This window comes from Neolamprologus brichardi, chromosome 3, assembly GCF_056152115.1.
Source record: "Neolamprologus brichardi isolate AB-2024 chromosome 3, ASM5615211v1, whole genome shotgun sequence".
Classification (NCBI taxonomy): Eukaryota; Metazoa; Chordata; class Actinopteri; order Cichliformes; family Cichlidae; genus Neolamprologus; species Neolamprologus brichardi.
Window position 1 is genome coordinate 47,396,112 of NC_142106.1, and position 26,160 is coordinate 47,422,271.

Below are 26,160 nucleotides of genomic sequence, written 5' to 3' on the forward strand. Positions count from 1 at the left end.
TTTCAAATTAACTCATAAGCACAGATTCACAAAGATGGTGTGGAAATAGAAAAAGATCATGAACATAAGTTTCTTGGTTTCTGGTTCATTTTTACACTGAACACATTATGTATTAAGCAATATACAACCTTCCTGACAATATTATAAATCTGTTTTCTAAAAGGAATGTGGGATACAATTTGAGGGAAGAATTACATTTAAAATATCCCTGTTTTCCTTATGCTTTGTTTGATTGTGTTTTTTCTTTCTTTTCTTTGTTGTTGTATCACAAACAAACAAACAAACAAACTTGACTTGCCTGCAGTGAGTCCTGGCCTTAGTCCAATGAAACATCTTTGAAATAAATTAGGCCTTATTGTCTAACATCAGTGTCACACCCCTAAACCTTGTAAAAAGCTTTCCTAGAAGAACTGAATCTGTTATAGCTGCAAAGGGATGGCCAACATTTTATTAGACCCTATGGATTAAGAATGAGATGTCACTCAAGTCATTTGTGTGTGAAGGCAGATAAGTAAATACTTTTAGCAAGAGAACATAGACGCTAGTGGTACCTTTAGAGAAAGTGCTTTGACACAGACATGAAAGCTACAAAATAGATTGAATGGTGGTGGAGTGGTTTAGAAATTCGCTCACAGAGAGAAGGTTTCTGGTTTAAATCCTGTTTGAGGTGGCTACACATATTCTGGTTGTGCTTTCTCCCTTTTGGGGGAGTAATTCATTATTTTTCTCTGTTCCAGATCTGTCTATATAAACCTAATTTAATTTTTGACTTAATCAACCCAATTTGGTTTAGAAAAGGTGTACCACTGATTTCTGGAAGACTCACCCTTGAATGAAATGATGTGAGCAGATTAGAGATAAGGTTGGGCTGTGTGGTGTGATGCGTGTGGTAACAGTTTCCACCCTTAATTGGCAGCTTCATGGTACTCAACAGTGAGTGGTAGACTGGATCTACACTGCTGATTGGCTCCAGGTAGTAGGTGTCACTAGAATTCAGTGATATCAGCCCTCTGTGTAAAAGGGGAAAAAAAGAGTTGCAGTTTGAATTGAAGCACAAAGATAGACAAAAAATACAGACTTGTTTTGCCTCCCATAGCAGTCTGACTGCTGAACACTCAGAGACCTGTGTGCTCCTTAAAGTTACAAAATGTGATCTCCAGATAACACAACTGGCAAATGCAAAGCAGGGGAAGGGATCACATTAACATGTACATCCCTGTATTAACCAATGTCATATAGGCCCAGTTTATTTTTTTGTGTCATTTGCATTTTCTGTTGTATACTTCCTTTGGTGTTCTTGTTATGTATAAAAACGTGTTTTTTGAAAATAGCTGATCTGCACTTTGCCAACATCTGTCAAAAAATATAGTTCAATAAAGTTGCTCTATATAGTGTTTTACTGTTGATATGCAGCGTTATTAAATTGATTGTTTATGCAACGGTTGATATAGCACATTTGCTTTTGAGAATATTTTAGATGGCACTCATCATCAGAAAGGTTGCCGACCCCTGTTGTAGCCAAAAGGATTTTATTTGCCATATCTTCACAACAGCTGCTCATATCACAGCCACGGAAATAAGGATTAATAAACTAGTACGGCCTGAAGCAGAACAAATTAGGATGAAGTATCTGTGGCTCTCTTCAGACCTCCCTCCAATCTTGCCATTTAGGAAAAGAAGGATATCACATCCCAGACTAAAGACTAAAGCATCACCATACTACCAGCAAACAAAAGGAGATGCATCATCGTTCTTAAGGCTAAGCTAATTTGACCTGCTACTAGCCTACTCAGTTAACTTGTGCTTGTAGCCAGGTAATGCATGCAAGAAGTGAAGCAGTTACATGTGAGTGAAACTGCCAGCCAACTCAGACATTAAAATACAGACATGTATCACTACATCCAATCTAATAGATTGATATATGTTTCAAAATGATTAAAACTAAGCTTATTATTAATCTTAGAAATATGACATCTAACCAGATTCTTACTCTTGATGGCATTACCTTGGCCTCCAGTAACACTGTGAGGAACCTTGGAGTCATTTTTGACCAGGATATGTCCTTCAATGCACATATTAAACAAATATGCAGGACTACTTTCTTTCACTTGTGCAACATCTCTAAAATTAGAAATATCCTGTCTCAGAGTGACGCTAAAAACTAGTTCATGCATTTATTAAGTCTACGTTGGACTACTGTAATTCATTATTACCAGGATTTCCTAAAAACTCCCTGAAAAGCCTTCAGTTGATGCGAAATGTTGCAGCAGGAGTACTGACAGGGACTAGAAAGAGCAGATTTTTCCTATATTGGCTTCTCTTCATTGGCTCCCTGTTAAATCCAGAACTGAATTCAAAATCCTGCTCCTCACATACAAGGTCCTGAATAATCAGTCCCCATCTTATCTTAACCCTTTAAACCCTAACCCGTCAACGGTGACCGTTAGCATTTTTAGCAAGGGTGTCCAACTCCAGGCCTCGAGGGCCGGTGTCCTGCAGGTTTGGGTTTAAAGGGCTAATGACCTTATAGCAGCAGTCCCCAACCTTTTTTGTGGCACGGACAGGTTTAACATCAGACAATATTTTCACGGACTGCCCTTTAAGGTGTCACGGATAATTACAACAAAATAAAATGATACGACCAAGGCAAAAACTGTGGTATTTTGTAAATATAATAATAACCACAAATTCACTGTGTAATTGTGTAACTCCATTAGCAGCGTCCTCCTGAAATGCGGCAACAACATTGAGAGTAACATCCTCCTCTTGCCCCTTAATGCTCTCTGGTTGCTATGGTAACAAGCAAATATTTCTTTTAAAATAAGACACACAACTACAACATGGGAAAGACCCAGGGAAACCAAGTTAACGATAAAAACCCTGAAAACCATATATTTCACACCCGAGCCTCAACATTTGCGGCCCGGTACCAAACGACTCATGGACCGGCATTGGTCCTTGGCCCGGGGGTTGGGGACAGCTGCCTTATAGTACCAAATCACCCCATTAAGGCACTTTGGTCTCACACTGCAGGGTTACTTGTTGTTTCTAGAGTATTTAAAAGTAGAATGGGAGGGAGAGCCTTCAGTTTTCAGGTCCCTCTTCTGTGGAATCAGCTTCCACATTGGATTCAGGAGACAGACACTATCTCTACTTTTAACATTAGGCTTCAAACTTTCCTTTTTGCTAAAGCATATAGTTAGGGCTGGATCAGGTGACCCTGAATCCTCCCTTAGTTATGCTCTGGCTCTTTTCCACAGCATGTCTTAATCCTGTCTTCCTTCTCTCACCCCAACGGGTCATCGCAGAAGGCCCTCTAAGCCTGCTTTCTTCCCATTAAAAAGGAGTTTTTCTTGCCCACCAAAGATCTTGTTCATAGGGGTCATACGACTGATGGGTTTTTCTCTGTACGAGTTATTGTAGGGTCTACCTTACAATATAAAGTACCTTAAAGCAACTGTTGTTGTGATTTGGTGCTGTATAAATAAAATAACTTGAAAAATTTAAAAATAAAATTATTAGACAATCTGGACCTAGAAGAAGGATTCTGTGCAAAAGTAAAAATCTGTAATCTGCCTTTCCTCATCTCCAGTATTAAGCAGCATAACTACTTTAAAAGCCTCAACATAAACACTTCTCTGACAGCCTGGTGGGAATTCCTAAAAACAACTAAGTCTTCGCTTATTCCATGTAAACTAACACCCTTTTGGAACAATCCAGTTATTTATCAGAAAAAGGCTATACTAAGTTTTTTATCATGGTATGAGAAAGGGATTTAAAAAATCTAGAACATGTTAAACAAGATGGAAAATTCATTTCATTTGAAGAACTATCAAAACATAGACTCAGCAAAGGTGACATTCTTGAATATCATCAACTGAAATCCATCTTAGAAGAAACATTCAATCCTGGTCAACTGAATCAAGAAATACCTACTTGGGTAACAAAATGTTTTAATATCTGCCCAAACGGTGATCAAAAATGCTATAAGCTATTGTTTAAAAATGACTAAATGCCCCAACTTACAACTTACACAATAATCTCTACAGAACACACTACACAGGACAAAGGTTGTTCCCAAATCGGTCTTACACAATCAAACATATGCACCTATTGCAAAGACAACTCTGTTGAGAGCTATATGCATGCTATATGGTTCTGCATGCCTGTCCAACAGTTCTTGCAGAAGATATGTGAAGACCTAACCACATGGTTTAGTTGCTATATCTCAACCTCACTGTGCAACATAGTAAATATAAGTGAACTAGATATGGAAGCAAATGCATCATGTATACTCCTTACTTCCTTATGCATCACCAAGAAAAGCCTGATGCTTATGTGTTCAATATAAAGATTTAGTTCCTGACCACATTGGTCTGGAGAAAATGTCTGCCTCTTCAAAACACCAACTGGATGAATTTGTCTCTCTCTGGTTCCCACTGGTCAATTCCATTGCTTAGTGGGGGTGATCTGCTGTAGTCTCGTTTCCCTATTTGAATTGGAGGTGGATGGTAGTGGTCTCCTGGGCTGCAGGTGACTGGCGGTCTTCCTGACGGCTGGAGAGCTGCGGTTGCTGTTTGGCCTATGCATCTACCTCAGTTGGTGGTGGTGGAGGACTGGGGTGGGTGCTGCTTGACGGTCTTGAGATGTGGCCCTGGGGTGCTAGTGGTGGTCATTGGTACTCTTGGAAGCTGCGGATAGCGTGGTTGTCCTGGTTTTATCTCTGTCTGCCCCCAGGTTTCTGCAGGGCATTGCTGCAGCTTCTCACCCTCATTATCAAGTACATTTGTCACAAAGACACAGGCATTCTCACACTCACTCACTCTCTCTCTCCCTCTCACACACACACACACACACACACTATAGGAATATTGTAGATTTATGTATCTCTGTATTTTTTTGTGTGCTGTACATTTGTTTTGTTTTGCTTTTTCTGTCTCTTACAGGTGCAGCAATAGGCAATACATTGTGCATTCCTATTTGTGGAATACATGATTGCTTTTGTAATTGTATCATCGGATCTACACCCATAAGTTCTGGACACAGATGAAGAGAAGAGCTGAACTGTCAGCTGATCCCAACCAGGTGGTGAGTTGGATCAGGTGGCGGATAGTATGCCAGCACGCCTAAAGGTGGAGGTTATCCCCGCTGTTATGTTTTCCCCTGTTTGTGTCATTAAAGCAGGAGTTATACAGAGCCAGACAGATACACACGTTAGCTGTTTACAATCAGTCTTCTTCTTTTTATTCATTATACCTCAGGAAGATACACACACATTACATGGTGACCACTACTGGCGTTAGCTTGTATAACACATATATAACACCAGTGACGCGGCACCAGATAAGTGTAAAAAAGATAGATTAATGTTTGTTTATGTTCACCTAATAACACTTGATACAGTGTAACAACAATTAATCATGAGGTAGGGACTGTACCTGAATCCTGAGCATGTGCGGAGTGCAACCCAGGAATCTGGATGTTTTCTTACATGGCCATGGTAAAAGCAATGATCCTGAAAGAGAAAAGATTTAGAAACATTATCTCCATCTTTCATTAACCAAAAAGCTCTTCAAAAATACAGAATTGTTTCTTCGGTGTGATGGATTGACCTGTTGGAGATTAGATTACTTTTGTTAGAGAGACTTCTGGATGTTATTCAGGATGTCACCATAGACAAAGTTGAACAGCTCCTCCTTTCACTTGGTTGCATCTGACTGCACAACATCAGAGAAGTATTGAGCTATATGACAATAATATAAAGAACAACAGGAAAGTAATTCATGCCGTGATCATTTGGCAGTATCATGGCTCTGGGTCTGTGACCTAGTGTTTATTTGCTTGGACCTTTTAAGTCATCACTGTTTTGCGTTTTGAGAAGTCATTTATGCTTGTAGTTTCTAAAATATAATTTGTTTTCCTTGTGGTTATGATTTTTCCTGATTCCCATATTGTTCTATTTCTGTATTGTTCTGTATGATTGATTTTAGGTTTGTTAGTTTCCTTTAACGCAGAAAATTTGCAACCTCGCCCATTCCTGTCCTGTATATGGACATATTACCAGTACAGTTAAGGGTATCTTTCACCAGCTTCCATCCTCACCACTGCCAGCTAGCTCCTGACCGCAGCCATCCTTCTTTCTGTCTGTTCAGCAAGGCAGGTCTCACAGCAGTGGATTAATGAGCTTCACCCTAAGAATAGCAATTCCTCACCTGAGCAAGTGTTTGCTCCCATTCTCGTAAAAAAACTGTTCTTGTGACGCCACAGTTTTCCCCAGTGTTTTCCATCAACCGGAACAGTTTTCCCTCTGGTTATGTCTGGTTTATGTTGATTTCCCTTTAATGTGTTCAATACTTTTTCTGTCATTTCCTACTATTACACATTTTTACGGATATCTATGGTTTTGTTTGGGGTTTTTTTGTATGTGTGGATGTATGGGTTTTTTACTTACATCTGGTGAGAATTTAATACCAATAGCACATTTGGAAAGATATATATTTAGACAATTGAAATACACACACACACACACTTAAATAAATACATATTGGTTTATATATGTCCACAAAAATTACAGGAAGTCCTTGTCTGACTTGGACATAATTGACATTTGGCAAGTTGGAAGGGTGTGTTTTATTAATTTACATTAAAATCGGATCCAGATCATGCAAAACATTTCCTGTATTTCCTGCATCTTTTCAACAATTCAAATCACGTAACAAGGAAGTCACATCAACCAGGGCCTCGTTTGTCTTTACCAATGACTGTAGAAAACATGGATGACGCGACAGCACCTCCTCCCATTGTGCAAAAATGAAGCCAAAATATCCCGCATGGTGGATTTTTGGAGCCAGAGTCTGTGCAGCAGTGACTTGAGTTGAAGCGACTGTATCATGCTCCCGCCCACACACCCGCTGGATGTGACCGCAAACACGTCCCCCTACACTTTTTACATAGCCCTGTTGCTCCAGTATATGCTGATGGGTATAACCGCGACTGACGACTCGTTCAATTAAGGTAAATACAACCATGTCACTGTTATGAAAAAGACACACAGTTTAACATCTTATAGACACAGCTTTGACTAAGAACCCTCTTTTTATTCTTACTTTATGGCTTTAAAAAAATATCAAGATATATATCGTATATCGCCATCCAGTTAAAGAATAGCAAGATATGAATGTTGGGTCATATCGCCCAGTCTTAATAGAGAATAGTAGTGGATTTCTAATCCAGTGTTTCCCTGTGTTTCAACGGCACAGTTGTATTTCTGACAGCATAAGAATGGCCTACCTGGTGGAATTACTACAAAGAAGAGCTTTAGGGTGGGCCAAGAAGTGTTAAAAACTAAGCCCTGCTCACACCTCTAATTCTCGGGGACCCTTGGCTTTGTACTCACAATCCTAACCTTGACTAGTTTCACATTGGCATCTCTGGTTTGAGGACATGGCAGTGGTTTTCCATCAGGACAAGTAATCAGAAGCGGAATATTTTATTAATCACCAAGGAAATTATGTGGTTACAGTTGCTCCAAGACAATATCAGGAAAAGACTGAACTAAAATAAATGATACCAATATATTACAAAGTTTACAAAATATAACAAATAGCTCAAATATATACAAATAGCTAAATTATTAATATCAAGAATATTACAGAGGTGAATATATGATTGACATTTTACTCTAAACTATAAGCTTGTTATTTGTTATTTTCCCTGTAGAGCATATGCAATAGGGTGTAACTACTGCACTGTGGATTAGGTGGAGGAGTTGTACAGGTTTAGAGTTAGCATTGATAGCCACAGGCAGGAATGATTTCATGTGTCATTTAGTGGTGCATGTGGGTGATCTTAGTCTACGTTCACACTGCAGGCGAAAGCGCATCAAATCCGACTTTTTTGACCCTATGTGACCCATGGTATGACAGTGATCATGGTATGACAGTGTGAACAGCACAAATCCGATATTTTCAAATCCGACCTGGGTCACTTTCGTATGTGGTACTGAATCCAATACACATCTGATGTTTTAGAAAGCGACTGCTGTTTGAATGGCCATGTCACAACTGACAGACGGCAATTATCAGTGCCGGAGAAGCGCCCGAGAAGACATTGTGAATGCTTCCTGGCCATCCCGTGTAGATGTTAGTGAAACTGCTGGGAAGACAACGCTGGAGAAACGTGAACATTTCATTTGTACTGTATAATCTGCAGATTCTGACAGAAATCTGCAACTATCCTTTGAAGCACCGCTTCTCTCTAAAACAGCAATAAGGATAGTAGTAGTAGTATAGTATAGTAGTTATTAGGCCATATGTAAATAACAAAATAACTTTATAACTAAAAGCAAAATTGGGAAACGTAAAGTCTGCAACAAGTCTTTATATTAAGGGCCATCAGTCAAACAATACTGTTTGGTCTGGGTCTAAACAGAGCGTGTTGTGTGTGATGTCTTCTTTTGGGCATGTGGGCCGCTTTGAGGATTCACACGCGTTTGCTGTCACATTTTATTTGTAGCGTGAACAAGCAGACAAAAACAATCCGATTTGATCAAAAAAATCTGAATTGAGCATTAAGACCTGCAGTGTGAACGTAGCCTTTGTCTCTCACTGAACGTTCTCCTACGACTGTCCTGCATATCATGAAGTGGGTGGGAGGTTTTGTCCAGCATTGTCCTTGTCTTAGACCAGCGGTCCCCAACCTTTTTAGCGCCACGGACCGGTTTATGCCCGACAATATTTTCGCGGACCAGCCTTTAAGGTGTCGCGGATAAATACAACAAAATAAAACTAGTACCGGTACCGAAAAAAAGAAGATTTATTCATAACACACGTGGAAAGACCCAGGAAAACCGAGTTAACGATAAAAACGATAACAAAATAACGCTGAAAACCGATAAAACCCTGAAAACCATACATTTCACACCTGAGCCTCAACTCTCGCAGCCCGGTACCAAACGACTCAAGGACCGGTACCGGTCCGAGGCCCGGGGGTTGGGGACCGCTGTCTTAGACAACATCCACCTCTCCAACATCAACTTAAGGGAGTCCAGCTCTGTCCCCACAACATTCTTGGCCTTGTGAATTAGTTTACTGAGTCTATTGGCATCTGAGACCCTCAACCTGCCGCCCCAGCATGCAACAGCATAGAGGATGGCACTGGCCACAACAGACTCATAAAAAAATCCTGAGCATTGTCTGATAGATATTAATGGACCCCAGCACAGCTGGACTGGCCATCGGGCATTTTCCTGGTGGGCCGATTTTTTTTTTTTTTTTTTTGGGGGGGGGGGGGGTTGTAACGGTTTAAAAAATGAAAGGTGGTGGATTGGCTAATTGGTCATGATTGACTCTGGGCTGGCACAATCACAGCCTCCCCCTTGCTCGGGCAACGGCTCTGAAAGCAATCTTGTCACAGACAAAGAGAAGAAAATGGAGAACAAAAAAAATGAAAAGGAGGTGCGGAAAAAATTAGGGCCAATAAGAAACAAGCCCTTCAGGCACGTGGTGGCTATGGCGGAGCTTCCACAGATTCAGTAACATTAGTAAGTGGTGGAGGCCAAAAGGTAGATGAGGGAAAGGGAAGGCAGGAGGAGGAGAGACCCAAGGTCGCTGGGCAGAGGGGCAGGGGAACTGAACTTCAGGTAAGAAGTTATGAACTGCAGCCAATCTGGATCAGATATAAACCAAGCTTAGGTGTATTTTATTTTCGCTGTGCTAACGTTTTACAGTCAGTTACAATGACTCGTACTGTGTAGTAGCTAGCATGACGGAGTTCATTAGAGGGGTGCAACAATACACAAAGTTCACGGTTCGGTTCAGTTCAATACTTTGGTGTCACGGTTCGATATTTTTTCGATACAAAAAAAATGTTCATGCCTTTTTAATTTATAATTTATTAAAATTATAAATATATATTTTAACTCAAAAGTACAGTTTTTAAATTTAATGTTGCTGAAACAACAAAGTAATAAAATAAATAAATCTATCTGATCGAGAAATCACTCATCTTTGGAAAAGAGAGTTTATTACAGAGAAATGGCTCTTTCCAAAATAAAAGCTATACTATACGCTTCTTCTGGGCTATATTCTCAGCAGCATATTAAATATATCAGGTCCCCATAAGGAGAATCATGTGCTAACGACTGTCTAAATGACTCGGGTAAAGTTTGTAGCATGCGTGCTTGTTGTTTTTGTCTGCTTCCACTGGTCTTTGCACTAGGATGATGTCGGCGTAAATGTGCAGTCATATTCGTTGTGTTCCCACTAGTGCTGTCAGCGTTAATCTCGTTGAAATGACGTTAATGCCACAACACGGCAAACCTTCGTTAACGAGCTACCGCGGATCGCCGCGTGCGTGGGGCTGGACGGCATCAACACGTTAACAAGCTAACTGCGCTAACGCACTAGTTCCCACCAATGTAATTGAGCATTGCATGGCACATCCGACATACTGTTTTACTTTTGTCCATGACTCACTGACCTTCAGGGTCATACTTCACATGAAAACCAAGATAGTTCCAAATGCCAGATCTGAATCAGGGTGGGGGAGGTTCAATTTGCCATGTTGCAACGAGAGCTTAGCTTCTGTCTTGCTAGCTTGTCCTGCGCTCAGTGAATCTGCGTTCCACTACTCCGCCTAGGCTGCACTGTCGAGCGCAGATCCACTGAGTTCTCAACACAGACAGCATCGTCAGAAGGAAAGTTGATCAAATAAATTAAAAATTTTGTATTGTTCGATACATATGCGTACCGAACCGAAAGCACTGTATCGAACGGTTCAATATCGATACGAGTATCATTGCACCCCTAATATATATATATACACATACTGCTGGGCAGGTGCTATGTTGTTACTGATGGTGAACGTTTACTTTATTCATAGGGTTAGTTAGTAGAGTTGCCAACTGTCCCGTAAAAAAAGGAATAACCTTATTGTTGAGGAACTCCTCAAAATCTCAACAAATTGTGCCAATCCTTGCATGTTACATCAGATTGATCCATCATCACAAGTGGAAAATTCTGTAACAGAGGAGACAGAAGAGCAGGAGAGAGAATTGAAGGAGAGTGAGAGCCAGGGCATAGATTATTTTTCTCTCCCTGAACCTGCCATATTACAGGCATTCTTAGATTACTACCCACAGCTGAACACCAGCAGTACAGTTGTGATGAGGGTGTTCAGCTGTAAAGATGGCACCTACAGGAAGTGGCTTACTTATTGCAAAGAACGCCACACGGGGCGATCGTGGCTCAAGAGTTGGGAGTTCGCCTTGTAATCGGAAGGTTGCCGGTTCGAGCCCCGGCTCGGAGAGTCTCGGTCGTTGTGTCCTTGGGCAAGACACTTCACCTACCGCCTACTGGTGTTGGCCAGAAGGGCCGATGGCGCAATATGGCAGCCTCGCTTCTGTCAGTCTGCCCCAGGGCAGCTGTGGCTACAACTGTAGCTTGCCTCCACCAGTGTGTGAATGTGAGAGTGAATGGGTGGATGACTGGACGTGTAAAAGCGCTTTGGGGTCCCTAGGCGGGACTAGTAAAAGCGCTATACAAATACAGGCCATTTACCATTACCATTTACCATATTTATTGTTCTGCTTTCCTTGTCTGGCATTTGCAAGGTGGACTGACATCAGCGCATTTATAACAGGCATGGGTGACTGGCGACATGTACATCTGCGCACAGAGGAGCATGAAAAGAGCATTACACTTTTTTCTTGAGGTGCTCAAAAGGCAACAATGTCAGTTGTTAGCTCACAGAGCACAAGTGAAAAAGAGATGGCAAGCGTATAGTGAATGTGGTCAAAGTACTTGGGTAGAGGCGACTCAGCTATGAGCATGTGGAGAATGAGGCTGCATACACTTTTGGTGATAACACTATCAATCATGATAACTTTCAGGAACTGACTGTGTTATTAGGCAAGTGTGATATGTGCCTTGGAGAACATTTGAATGACTGCATTGAGAAAAGCAACAAGTTGCATCAGTTCTGTGGATCAAGAGAGAGGGTAGAGGGTCTCTCACCGCCCTACTCTCCAAAACAACTGTCAACTCAGTGATTGATGCACTTGGCCATCTCATTCAAGAGAGCATCGCCAGTGATGTCCAGAAAGCTGGTATGTTTTGTGTTCCGTTAGACACAACCCAAGACATCACAGGTTATGATCAGTGTTCAGTAATCATCAGGTATGTTACTGACACTGTGCAGGAGAGGCTCGTCTCCATCGTGAGGTGCGAAGCATACACGGAGCATAGAGCTGGGCGATATAAGATTTTTTCATATCACAATGTTTTTTCATTTCAGGCGATAATGATATATATCACGATATAAGCCAAATAACTATATTTGTAAGATTTAAATGTGCCGTTGCTCACAAGTAAAATGTGAAATAAACAGCAGCTTGTTTTGATTTAAATATTCATTTCCCATAATAAGTTCAACAGGGTAGATGTACTTAAAGAATTTTTCAGACAAATAAAGGCAAATATTGCAAACTACACAAAAGGCAGCCGCTAAAGCGTTTAAGTTTCAAAATAGAGCAAACAAAACAGACTAAATTGTCAATTCCACTTAGAAACAAAATATTAATTCTAAAAGTAAATCTTAGTTTGTTTTACAGAAGAACAGACAAAATTGACTAACTTGTCAATATCAAATAAACTCAGAACTAAAGGGAAATTCTCAATCTCTCCTTGTTGTATAGCTTAGCTTTTCAAACAGTTTTAACAGTTACTTTAGTCTGACAAAAGCCGAATGACGAATTAGTGCTTCCAGTCAGAGATTGAGCATGCACCGGTTTATTGTATTTCCAGACTTGCTTTCGGCACAATTTACAGTGCGCGCTACTCTGTTTTTGTCAGACTTGAAATAGCCGAAATACCTTCACACTACGCAACTTCTTTGGCTCTTCCATTCGACAATCTCTCCGGCATTGGAACCATCATCGGTTTTCTCTTCGGTAACCTTCGGTCACGCTCTCGGTTGATTTTTCTCTAGTCAGCACACTCATTTCCTCCATTACCCGGGCGGCACGGCGGCTGGCTGCTTCCCAAACAAATACACATGTGCGGCACTTGGCACTTGTGCTGTACGTAACAAGTCACGTGACGTGACGCTGCGGCTGTGATTGGTTCGGCTCTGCACTACTTAATTTGGATTGGCTGTTCTTTTTTTTTCTTTTCTTTTTAAGAGGACAAGAGAGATGAGGCTTATCGCAATAGTTTAACTTTTCTATCGAGAAAAAGTTATTTCGCAATACATATCGTTATCGTTCTATCGCCCAGCTCTAACGGAGCAGTACAGTGTTCAAGGAGTCCTATCACAGGGTTAATCTGTGGGAGAAACAAACCCAAGAAGAGACAAGACACAGATGCTTCAGTCCAATAGGTGAGACATGGTGGTGCGCCAAGCATGATGCCCTCCAAAAAACCTTTGTGAACATTTTGGAAAACCAGATGATGATGCCCTCTTTGTTGATGCAGTGCTCACGCTGGAAGATTAAAAAGAGGGAAAAAGAAAAGGCAGCTGTTCATGCCAAAGCACAAGGCTTTAAAGAGTGTCTCTTGAAGCATGAACTGTTAACAGCACAGATATTTCTTAGAGTGTTTGAGCACACAACTCTTCTGTTGAAGTACCTTTCTCTGCCCATCATATGATGACAGCCACACAAGATAGCCTCAAAAGTATCGCCAGGTACTTCGCAACTGTGAAGGCAGCTGCAGACACATTTGTGAAACAGACAACTCAGAGGGAGGACAACAGACATGGAAGCAAAGCACACCATTGTTTTTCTTGTGACATTACCAATAAGTTTGATGTGTCACATGGCCCTCTTCCTATTGAAAAAACAAAAGTTGTATCCAAGATGGTCGACTTCTAAATGGCCACCATGGTCACCACCCATCTTGAGGGTTTTGCCCCCTCACATATACTAATGTGCCACAAACAGGACTTTGATATCACCAACCATTCCCATTTTATTATGGTGTATCCATATAAATGGCCCACCCTGTAGATAGTTCAGGAGATTAACTCAACGAAGCAGTCTTTTGGTTTCCGCTAAGTACGGGTTAGAATACCAGAATAGGGAGGATGGTGAAGGTCTAAGTTTATTAGGCTTCATGGCTTTTCCTATAATACCTGGTGAGCTAGTCTCTAGTCAAAATGCCCAGGCCAATTTTTTGTCCTAGTCCAGCCCTCTCAGCCACCTCAGAAAATAGAGTTGACTCTGGCCCTTCCTTGAGAATGCAGTGGTATTTTTAACCCACTCCAGTTTATTATCTATGTGTACTCCGAGCTATTTATAGTCCTCCACAATGACCCCCTGGATTGTACCAGAGGTTACAGTCCACAATCAATTTTTTGGTCTTTGTCACGCAGATGATTCTGCTTGCACCACGTGACAAAGAAGTCAACCACAGCCCGGTACACTGTGTCATCACAGACAATCAACAATCCAGGAAACAAGAAAGGCATCAACCCACATCACTCTCAGCTTATCACCCAGGAGGGTCAGCCTGGTGGTACTGAACGCGCTGGAAAAGTAAAGAACATGACCCTCACAGTGCTCGCCAGCTGGTCCAAGGGAAGCAGTGCGTGCATTGTCAAATCTAAAAGTACACAAATTCAAACATACCAAAGTAAAGTGATCTCACCCTCTCTCTCTCTCCTATAATCTCAGACTGCCCTTCAAATAGAAACAGCTAGCATTAGGAAGTAAACAAGTTTCAGTACTTTAGCACCATTACCAGAGTCTGTTTGTTTATATAGTTTTATCTCAAAAATCTGGGTTAAAAGAACCATTCTATGAAGAGAGGGAACTGATCTGCCTGCTTTTTGGAACAATGAACTTCACAAACAGAGACCCAAGTTTAGAGCACAGAGATTGAGTTAATGTTAGAATCAGGAGATTCTTTAAGATGAGTTAGCCTGAATAGATTGATAATATAAATGAAATTTTCTTAGGCATCTACCTCTTCTTGTTTCTTTATACTTACAGTGTAATTGTGATTAGTAAGAGTAACAGGTTTCCCATCCTCTGTGTAGTATGTCTCTGCAAAGTCTTGACCCAAAAGCTCACTGAGAGAGAGAGAGAGAGGGGGGGGGGGGGGGGGTGGAGAGAGAGAGAGAGAGAGAGAGAGAGAGAGAGAGAGAGAAGGAGAAACAGAAGAAAGTGTAAGTAATTATAAAATACATAATTTTTTAAAATCCCTTTTGAATGTAAGTGTCAGCCTCAGTGGTAGACAGCAAATCAAACACACAACCTGAGGCCAAGATCACACAGAATACTTTCTTGTTATAAACTTTTTTTCACTCTTTATGTGTGAAAATTGATAATTGTTTATACCAACAAAACAATGTGTACAAAAAGAATGTGAATGAGACACTGGAATATAGCAGGGGTTTTTAGGAGACCAAAGCACATAATTGTGCTACAGAAAATGACAGTGACACACAAAATCTGAGACACATGTAGTTAAATGAACTCGCTAATAATCCTTTGATAAGTCAAGGTTGGTGACAGATTTTTACTGAATTGACCCTATCCACACAGTCTTCCTGTAGGAACCATACTTGGAGGCAGGATTTCAATGTTTTAACTATTAAAACACTGCAAGAATTTTGGTTTGAACTAAAGGTAAGGTTTTACCAAACATACTTATATCAGCAATCACAAACTTAACATTTGAATAGCAGAAAGAATTTTCATTACAGCTGAACCATGAGAGATTTAAACACCAAAGAGAGTTGGAGATGATGAAAGAAAAAACTGAAAAGGATCTCTCCTAACTCTTGGTAGCACTGTCACTTGGTGTTCGCTCTCTCTGTGGTAGAGTATCACTTCCTGTTCCTGCTCAAACACAGTGGTGTTTTTGAGTAGCTTATCTGCTTAGCAATTTAATTAAAAACTTTTATATACATTCATTTTTCATAGTATAATTTTCACGTTTCATCCGAAGCACAGTTTCCCTGTAGTCACTACCTAATTTATAGCCAACGTATTCACTCACTGTCTGTACTGTTTCGCTAGCTTAGCTTAGCTCATAGCCGACTCGCTAGCACCATGGCTACTTCACCTGTCCCTCCTGCACTTTCCTGCTTATTGTGTCAGATGTTTAGTTACTCCTCGGCCTCCTTTAGCAGTAATGAGATTTGTAACAAATGTGGCATATTTGCAGCTCTGGAGGCCAGGATTATTGAATTGGAAACTCGGCTTCGGACCCTTCATTCACCTGTAGCTAGCCAAGCCCCTGTAGCTGGTGCAGCCGAAGATAGCGTAGGCCCCGCTGTTCCCCGGCAGACCCCAAGCAGCTGGGGAAAGAGGGCGGCTGGGTGACGGTGAGGAGGAAGCATAGTCTTAAACAGAAGCCCCAAGTACACCACCCCAGGTTCATGTGTCTAACAGTTTTTCCCCACTCGGCGACACACCCGCCGGGGGTCAAACTCTGGTAATTGGTGATTCTGTTCTCAGACATGTGAAGCTAGAGACACCGGCAACCATAGTCAATTGTCTTCCAGGGGCCAGAGCAGGCGACATTGAAGGAAATTTAAAACTGCTGGCTAAGGGTAAACGTAAATTCAGTAAACTCATAATTCACGTCGGCAGTAATGACACCCGGTTACGCCAATCGGAGGTCACTAAAATCAATATTGAATCGTGTGTAACTTTGTCAAATCAATGTCGGACTCTGTAGTTTTCTCTGGTCCCCTCCCCAATCAGACCAGGAGTGACATGTTTAGCCGCATGTTCTCCTTAAATTGCTGGCTGTCTGAGTGGTGTCCAAAAAACGATGTGGGCTTCATAGATAATTGGCAAACCTTCTGGAGGAAACCTGGTCTTGTCAAAATATGACTATCCAGAGTTGGGACCAGGAAGCAGAGTTGCAGTCTTACACGCCTTTCTGCAGCTTCTCTCCTCCTGCTACCCTCCCAAAAAACCCATCTCCATTGAGACTGTGTCAGCTCCCAAACAGACAAAAAACAAACTAAAATCCAGCAATAAACAATTTAAACATAAAAAAAAAAATCACAAAGAAAGAACAATACAGTATCCACATCTGAACCAAAGAGTAAAACAGTGAAATGTGTATTATTAAATATTAGGTCTCTCTCCTCCAAGTCTCTGTTAGTACATGACTTAATAATTGATCAACAAATCGATTTACTTTGCCTTACAGAAACCTGGTTGCAGCAGGATGAGTATGTCAGTTTAAATGAATCAACAACCCCGAGTCATTCTAACTACCAGAAATCTCGAAGCACAGGCCGAGGGGGCGGTGTGGCAGCAATTTTTCACACCAGCCTATTAATTAATGACCAAGACCAAGACAGACTTTTAATTCATTTGAAAGCCTGATGCTTAACCTTGTCCACCCCAGCTGTAAAACTCAGAAACCAGTCTTATTTGTTATCATCCAAGGGCATAGATTTGGCATGGATGGAAGGGACATGTCCCTACCAATATCCAACAATTATTGAATTGTCCCCACCAATAATTTGATCTCTTTGAGTAAAGAAAAACAAACCTGATAGAAAGAAGAAAAAAAAAGATCTCATTCACCTAGCGGTGCAGAAAGAGTTAAATTGCGTTCGCTACTGGAGTCCTACCTCATGTGACAAATATGGCCAATGTGATTGGCTGTGCCTCTCAGGGAGCTCTGTTTAGTTTTAGCAGCGGCAAGCCTGCACTGCAAGGCCCTGCAAGGAGGAGAGGAGGATGCCACAAAAAGGAAGAACCTGGATATAAGAAAGTACTTTTCAAAGAAACATGTCAGTCATTTAAAGTCAAGTTCACTCATAAAATGTGTCCGTCATAATAACGTTACAGGCTATGCTAGGCTTTGGCCCACAGTCTAAAATTGTAACAGTGAATAACGTGTTTTGGAAACTAACTGCACCACAGGCAGCACTATTAGTTATCTCAGTCTCTCAGAGCAGCATTTCTAATTTTGATTGAAGCTGTCGGAGAAAACGGCAGCCTCGAGCGAGCCAGGATATTAGTTTACAGAGGCTGTTAAAATTATATGTCTAACGTTAAAATGTTGGTGACACAATAATTTCATCCTAATGGCACTGACAGATTCATAGGGTTAATTTTTGAGACAAAATATCATGAGGTAGTCACGATTTTGCAAATATTCCACCTTGTAGTGCAGTTTGCACAACTTGTTTTAAAAATGCACTCACCCTACAAACATTACAAATGAGGCAAGATCTGCACAAATTGACAGAAACACTGAAGCAGCTACACATTTTATTCTTATTGTCATGTATGTCCTATTTGTCAGATGACAGAAGAACCAACACAAAGAGAGTAATGGTGACACAAGATCACAGGTGAAATTGGATGATGACCTATTGGTTCATTACTGTATTTGAAGCACATGTGTGACTGTAGGGCTGGGCGATATGACCCAAAATTCATATCTCGATATTTTTTAAGCCATTTTAAGCCATAAAGTAAGAACAAAAAGAGAGTTCTTAGTCAACGCTGTGTCCCAGATGTCACACAGGCACTTTTATTAACATAGAGCATAGATGTACATAAAATTTACTCAAAAATAAATTATGAGCATTTATTAAATAATAATGTTGCATAAATAAAAGAAAACAATGTTGTTTTTGTGCATAACAAAAAGCTCACAATTGTGCAGTCAAAATGTAAACTAAAAGACGCAGAGCAAAGACAGATTTCACAGCTGCTCTGTTCCCAACTTCTACTGTGTGACTGACAGCATTGAGTTTGAAATCCTCTTCGTAACCATGTCTCTTAACAGGTGCCATTTATGGTCCTTATACACAGTAGGGTAATATTACGTTGAAGCACAGTACGTATCACTCCGCGAGGCTCCTCGGTCGCCGTAATGCTCTGACAATCCATCTAGCGGTGCAGCTCCGTAGCTTACCAAAGTCGTATTAAAACATTTTTTGACAGATTGCTGAGCGCTGTGTACCACATAAAATCTGTTCGCGGCCATCAAGCACAACCAGAATTCATACATAAGGCGCGCTGTCAACTTTTGAGAAAATGAAAGGATTTTAGGCTGTGCAGCGCCTCTGGGCTGCATGGCGTTAGCGTGGTTAGCTCGTTAGCGTGGTTAGCTAGCTAACACATTGACGGCGTCCAGCCCCACGCACGGGGCGATGCGCAGTAACTTGTTAACGGAGATTTGCCGTGTCCATCTTGTCGCTTCCTGCAGGTGAAGCGATGGGGGAGGAGGGGGAGTTGTGTTCAGTGAAGGAGGGGCGAGGCCGAGTAATGTTGAGTAAAGACAAAAGTGGACGAAAGAGAGGCAAACTTGCGGCTCCACAAGTATAGTTATAACGTAACATAGACTATATCGATATAAAGGATATTGTCACATCTTATATCTCGTAAAAAAATATATCGATATTTTTTAAAAACTCGATATATCGCCCAGCTCTATGTGACTGCATGTATTTGGAATGTCTCACTGTTATTTATCAGGTGACAGAGGCAGCTCTGCCATGTTGTAGCTCGGACAGAGGTGAAGAGGCAAGGTAACTGGTACCTGACTGATGTTTTGGTGCTATAGATTAACGAGAGGAGAAGGCATGTGTTTGGCTCCTTCACATAGTGGACATTGAGTTGTTGTGTGGGGCACCAGTAGTCCATGTCTGTTGCTGTAACAGTAGTTCATGTTTAGAATAAAAAAATCCCAGCTCATTGATTTGATCGGAGCAATAGTGCCTAAAATGTTGCATAATGTTGCTGAGAGATCTTTTACTTTGTGGTAATCTTGGATGGACAAAAACCACCGAGTCATTCAGTGTTCCCTTAGTGCTAATGTATAAGAGATGTTGGTGTACTATAACTGAACTAATGTTGTTAAGTCCTTAAAGTCATATTCTTTTATTGTTATGACTGTATTTGAAGCTATTTTTATTTTTGTATGATATCTGATTTATATGGAATATGGCTGAAGTAAACTAAAGCCTAAAATACTTAGTCATTTGTTTAATAGTAATTTAACATTATATAATTCCCATATAAAACTATGAATTGTAATTTTAAATGGTTTAAAAGCATGTAGAATAGCATATGTAGGCAAGTATATTTCTCTTCTTTTTTTTATCAAGAAGAAAAGACAAAAAGGAAAAAAAAAAAAGAAACAGGGCAGGGTTCGGTGGTTGAATTATCCGTCCCCACCAATGCCATCTATCGTCCACCTGGGCTTTACACAGAGTTTCTGTCTGATTTCTCAGACTTTTTATCTGATGTAGTGCTGGGTGTGTGTATGTAAGCGTGTAAAACCTGAAGATAGAGACAAAATACTGTTAATCTGACTATCTGCCATTTTGCAATTCATCTCATGTAAACAATAACGTGGCAGAGTGATGAGAAAAAAGGCACATACCTTTGACATTGAGTGACGAACTCTGTATTCCTCGTCCGCACATAAACGCAAAAAAGGAGTTTTAAAAAATCTCAGTTTTCGGTGATTCGAAACGCCGTTTACGTGTGGACGAAAAAGCTGCGTTTTCAAAAATACCCGTGTAGGTGTGAATGTAGCATAAAAGAGTTAGTAGTTTATTTTCTTACTACCTGTAATTTATTGCTTTTTACTTGTATTTACTTAATTGTTTACTAAATGTTTGAGGTGTGAAATAAACCGCAATGGAGAAAAATATGTGTGTGTGTGTGTGTGTGTGTGTGTGTGCGCGCGCATGGGGAGTGGGGGGGACATTTGTCTTGTAAAACAAAGGGGGGCCTAGAAAAAAGGTTTGGGAACCACTGTGTTAACATATGAAATAGAAACTGAACATTTAACAGTGTTTCCTGAAAGCCCTCTCCTGTCTGATCATTTCCTGATAACATTTACATTTACAATAATTGATTACACAGCAGTGGAGAGTAGACTTTAGACTCCCTCAAGAGAGGATAAGAAGGACAGACGCAACAACATTGTCATCTCCTATGTAGCCGGTGTATCAGAAAAACTCAGGAGGGTTTTCTCCAAGCATGACATCCCAGAGCATTTCAGACCCAGCAACACACTCAGACAAAAACTGGTTCACCCGAAAGACAAAACTCCAAAACACAGACTTAACAATGTGGTGTATGCTGTACAGTGCAGCGAGGAATGCCCAGACCTCTACATTGGAGAGACCAAAAAGCCACTTCACAAGCGCATGGCACAACACAGAAGAGCCACCTCCACAGGACAAGACTCAGCTGTCCATCTGCATCTAAAGGTCAAAGGTCACTCTTTCGAGGATGCCAATGTTCACATTTTGGACAGAGAGGACAGATGGTTTGAAAGAGGAGTGAAAGAAGCCATCTATGTCCACTGTAAGCGACCATCTTTGAACAGAGGCGGTGGTTTACGACACCAACTCTCTGCCATCTATAATCCAGTTTTGAGATCCCTTCCCAGACGCCTTAACGCCCACTCACATCCTGGGCCATCTGACCTCAGGAATTCGCATGAAAAGGTGGGGCCAGGTTTCACAATGAACTCACCCGAAACCCTGGCTGATTGCGACCCACACCAAGTTTCACACCTTGGCTCAGACGATTAGAGGATCATCAGGGGGTCCTTTTGTCCCTCTGTGGGGGGACACTCCCACCAGGTTTATATCTGGGACTCTCCACCATTTGACCTTAGAACTGAAGAAGCTTCTCGGATGAGACGTGAAACGTCTTCAAGTAACTTAAAGAAGTCCAGACGCTTTTCTTTGCAAGCTCCCAAGGGCGTAGATTTTGTTTTGGCATTGGTGGGGACGAATGATTCAGGTTTTTTTTTTTTCCTTTTTGTCTTTGCTTCTTGATAACAAAAGGAGAAATGTACTTGCCTACATATGCTATTCTACATGCTTTTAAACCATTTAAAATTATAATTGATAGTTTTATATGTGAGTTATATAATGCTAAATTACAATTAAACAAATGACTAAGTATTTTAGACTTTAGTTTACTTCAGCCATATTCAATATAAATCAGGTATCATACAAAAATAAAAATAACTTCAAATTCAGCAGGGCTGGACTGGGACAAAATATCGGCATTTTGACTAGTGACCGGCCCACCATGGTATTATAGGAAAAGTCATAAATCCTTTAAAGCCTTTATAATAAACTTAAACCTACACCACCTTCCCTATTCTGGTATTCTAAATAGTAACACCTAATTTATAATTACATATACCTATAACTAAAAGGGTTGCCAACTCCTCGGCTGTAATTGGTCCAGCCCAGAGTCGATCATGACCAACTGGCCAATCCACCACCATTCATTTATATCATTAAAAAAAGAAAAGGAAGAAAACCCCATTGGCCCATAAAAACGAAAAATCACGAGCGGCCCACTGGGCAAATGCCCGGTATGCCCGATGGCCAGTCCAGCCCTGAAATACAGTCATGACAATAAACAAATATGAGTTCAAGGACTTAACAACATTACTTCAGTTACATTACACCAGTGGTTCCCAAACCTTTTTTGCTGGGCCCCCCTTGTTTTACAAGAAAATGTTCGCGCCCCCCCTCGCGCGCGCACGAACACATCCTCCAACTACACACACCCATATTTTGCTCCATTGCGGTTTATTTCACACCTCAAACATTTAGTAAACAATTAAGCAAATACAAGTAATCTGCAATAAATTACAGGTAGTAAAAAAAAATAAACTACTAAGTCTTTTACGCTACGTCCACACCTACACGGGTATTTTTGAAAACGCAGCTGTTTCATCCACACGTAAACGGCGTTTCGAATCACTCTGCAAAATGGGTTCAAAAACATAAATAACTGTAGGATGCTGTTTGTCCGTGATTTGAACCGGGGGAACAAATCGTGGCAGGATCAGCCTGATGTTATTTGTATCCCGCTGTAACTTTACTGTATAAAGAGCTAACATCTCCAAAATGTCAGGAGAAGTTAGTCATTACAACAAGTGTTTGTGAACTACAAATCAAGAATGTGGGATACTGTTTGTCCGTGATTTAAACAGCCCAGCGCTGCTCCCAACAAAGGGAAAACCAATCCTGCAGGGAGACCTACCTTGGCACTTGTGCAGGTGAAACCAAAGGGAAGATTTGCTTCACCATATTTTCTAGTCTTTGGCTTAGAATGAAGTTTGTTTGGAAACATATTCAGCTATGCTTCATCTCCTGCTTTGCGTTTGTGTGGGCGCCCGTGCTAGCAGTGTCCAAGCGTTGTTGTTGTTTTTTTTCCCTTTTCATGCCGCGCCCCCCCTGCAATGGCTCTGCGCCCCCCCTAGGGGGCGGGCCCCACACTTTGGGAACGTCTGCATTACACCAACATCTCTGATACATTAGCACTAAGGGAACACTGAATGACCTGGTGGTTTATGTCCATCCAAGATTACCACAAAGTAAAAGATCTCTCAGCAAAATAATGCAACATTTTAGCCACACTATTGCCCCGATCAAATCAATGAGTTGGGATTTTTTATTCTAAGCATGAGCTACTGTTACAGCAACAGACATTAATACTACTGGTGTCCCCACACAACAACTCAATGTCCACTATGTGAAGCAGCCAAACACATGCCTGCTCCTCTCGTTAACTGAGATAAACTGCTGGCATATTGGTTTTACATCTATACTGTCCAGTTTCTCCTGGTGGACATACAGCAGCATTGTTTAATCTCATTTGAGTCATTGTTGACTTTAGCCATGTTTTTAATCTTCTGAGAGCACTGAAGCTTCTTTCAGCCTCAACTGAGGATACTGGGATGACTAAAAGCAGCCTGACAATTGTCATGATAATAAATACTAGTTAATCTGTAGCACCAAATCATCAGCCCGAGCTACAACATGGCAGAGCTGCCTCTGTCACCTGATAAATAACAGTGAGACATTCCAAATACATGCAGTCACACATGTGCTTCAAATACAGTCATGAATCAACAAGTCATCATCCAATTTCACCTGTGATCTTGTGTCACCATTGCTCTCTGAGCTTTGTGTTGGTTCTTCTGTCAGCTGACAAATAGGACATACATGACAATAAGAATAAAATGTGTAGCTGCTTCAGTGTGTCTGTCAATTTGTGCAGATCTTGCCTCATCTGTAATGTTTGTAGGGTGAGTGCATTTTTAAAACAAGTTGTGCAAACTGCACTACAAGGTGGAATATTTGCAAAATCGTGACTACCTCATGATATTTTGTCTCAAAAATTAACCCTATGAATATGTCAGTGCCATTAGGATGAAATTATTGTGTCACCAACATTTTAACGTTAGACATATAATTTTAACAGCCTCTGTAAACTAATATCCTGGCTCGCTCGAGGCTGCCGTTTTCTCCGACAGCTTCAATCAAAATTAGAAATGCTGCTCTGAGACTGAGATAACTAATAGTGCTGCTGAAAAGCAGCCTTTCCTTATCGCCAGTGGTCGCGGCCGCTACAGAGTGCTGGCGGGCTCGTTTCAGCCTTAAAACTGCAAGTCAGCAGACAGTGCCGCAGTGTTGACAACTCTCACTAGGATATCCAAACCGACATAATGTCCAGCAGCTTTTACAGCTGTGGCTCCAGAAAACATCAGCTGATACTAGAAATTAATATCAAATAAATTCTAACAACAGCTGATCAAGCTTAAACGTGCTGCTGTTGTTTAGCGCGACATCCGCTGGTTTCCTCGTTCTGGCGCAAAGTGGAAGATAAACAAACAAGAGAGAAAAGCTGATCAGCTGATCATTGATCAGTTTCATGATTTTAGTAGCAACAGGCGAGAGAGGGGGAGAGAATAAGAGAAGAGGCAGCTGTGCAGCAAAGACAGAATAGGCAGACAGAACCTGAAAATTGTGCTGAAAAGAGGTGAAAAAGTTAAAAAATTGTGCTGAAAAGAGGTGAAGCGTGCTATATCTTTTGGTGCTCATAACTTTTATACTTTTTCCAGATATTAAGCTTTTTATGCCATTTTTTTGGCCCATTTTAGCCCAGTGTGATCACCAGCTTTGCTTGCTGGGCTGAGCCATGTTTTTTCTCTGTACCCTCACCAATTTCACATCAAAACATAGGTATTTTCTATGGCTTTCAGAAAATGTCACTATCATTGTTGTGGGAGTTAGAGATTTTTGGAAAATCTCCTCAGAGCAACACAAAGTCTGAAAACTCTCCATAGAAGCTCAATGGACACTTTGTTCAAAATCAGCGCTGGAATTCTCCAATGAGACACATTTTCTAATTGTCATGTCTCCTTAACGAAGCAAAGTTAAGACATGAGGCTTGTGTCAATATATCTTCAGACACTCCTGACGCTCATGATTCAAGAATTTTTTTCTTACCTATTACCGTTTGGCCATGAATTACATTTGTTCGAGGGTAGGAAATTTCTGCCCGTGGAAATGCCCACGTTAAGAAATAGATAAAATAGAAAACTGCCACTCCTCCACCAAGAACCTCATCTTCAGCCAGCATCGCCTCACTCAAAAGGCGATGGAAAAAGGTGCTTCGACTTACAAAAATTTTGACTTACGAAAGACCCTCTGGAACAAATTAATTTTGTAAGTCGGGGTTCCACTGTATTTGTGTTAAATTATAGTATTTGTGCTAAATGGTAGTATTTGTGACAAATCATAGTACTTCTGCTATGTTATAGTATTTCTGCTAAATAATAGTATTTCTGCTATTTTGTAGTACTTTTGATAAATAAAAATCACACGGCATTCACACTGATTCCACTACACGGCATTCACAGTGCATTTTCGCAGGAAATGCAACCTTTTCTAGTTATTATTTGGTATTAAGACTAGTGTGCATCAGCACCAGACCGACAGAGGGTGTGATGGCAAGTCACAAGGAAAAATGAGTGCTGGTGAGGCAGTGTGTGTTGAGCACTGAAAAGGTAACCGTAGCTGGCTCCAGGCAGACTTCTTTCTGGCTAAGTCAAAGACACCTGAGCAACCAGAAGTAAAGGTAACTAGAGGCACTGGTGACAGCTGATATTGCTGGACCTCTGGAGTAGAATTCATTTGTGTTTACCAACAGCTAGAGTCATCAGAGCAAAAGACCACTAACAGGCCCATTAAATCTTAGTTGTCTAATTATTCAGATAATAAAACAAAGGCAAGCAAAAAAATATAAAATAAAACAGCTAGACAACAAATGGACAGCAGTCAACCAGATAGCACTGTGTACCAATAACATCAGAGGCAGAGGAGGGTATATGAGAGATTAGGCTG

The 26,160-nt window shown here is 41.0% G+C and overlaps 1 protein-coding gene across 1 annotated transcript in view; it reads right to left on the reverse strand.

Annotated features, from left to right (window-relative positions):
* Window positions 1-26,160, reverse strand: part of LOC148104378 (disintegrin and metalloproteinase domain-containing protein 19-like) — an 80,109-nt gene that overhangs the window by 38,328 nt on the left and 15,621 nt on the right. Inside the window, exons 3-5 of the mRNA XM_087837758.1 lie at window positions 14,988-15,069; window positions 5,439-5,515; window positions 827-1,010 (exon numbers count right to left, since the gene is read on the reverse strand). Of these exons, the coding sequence (XP_087693884.1) occupies window positions 827-1,010; window positions 5,439-5,515; window positions 14,988-15,069 (343 nt within the window). The remainder of the gene's footprint in view (window positions 1-826; window positions 1,011-5,438; window positions 5,516-14,987; window positions 15,070-26,160) is intronic.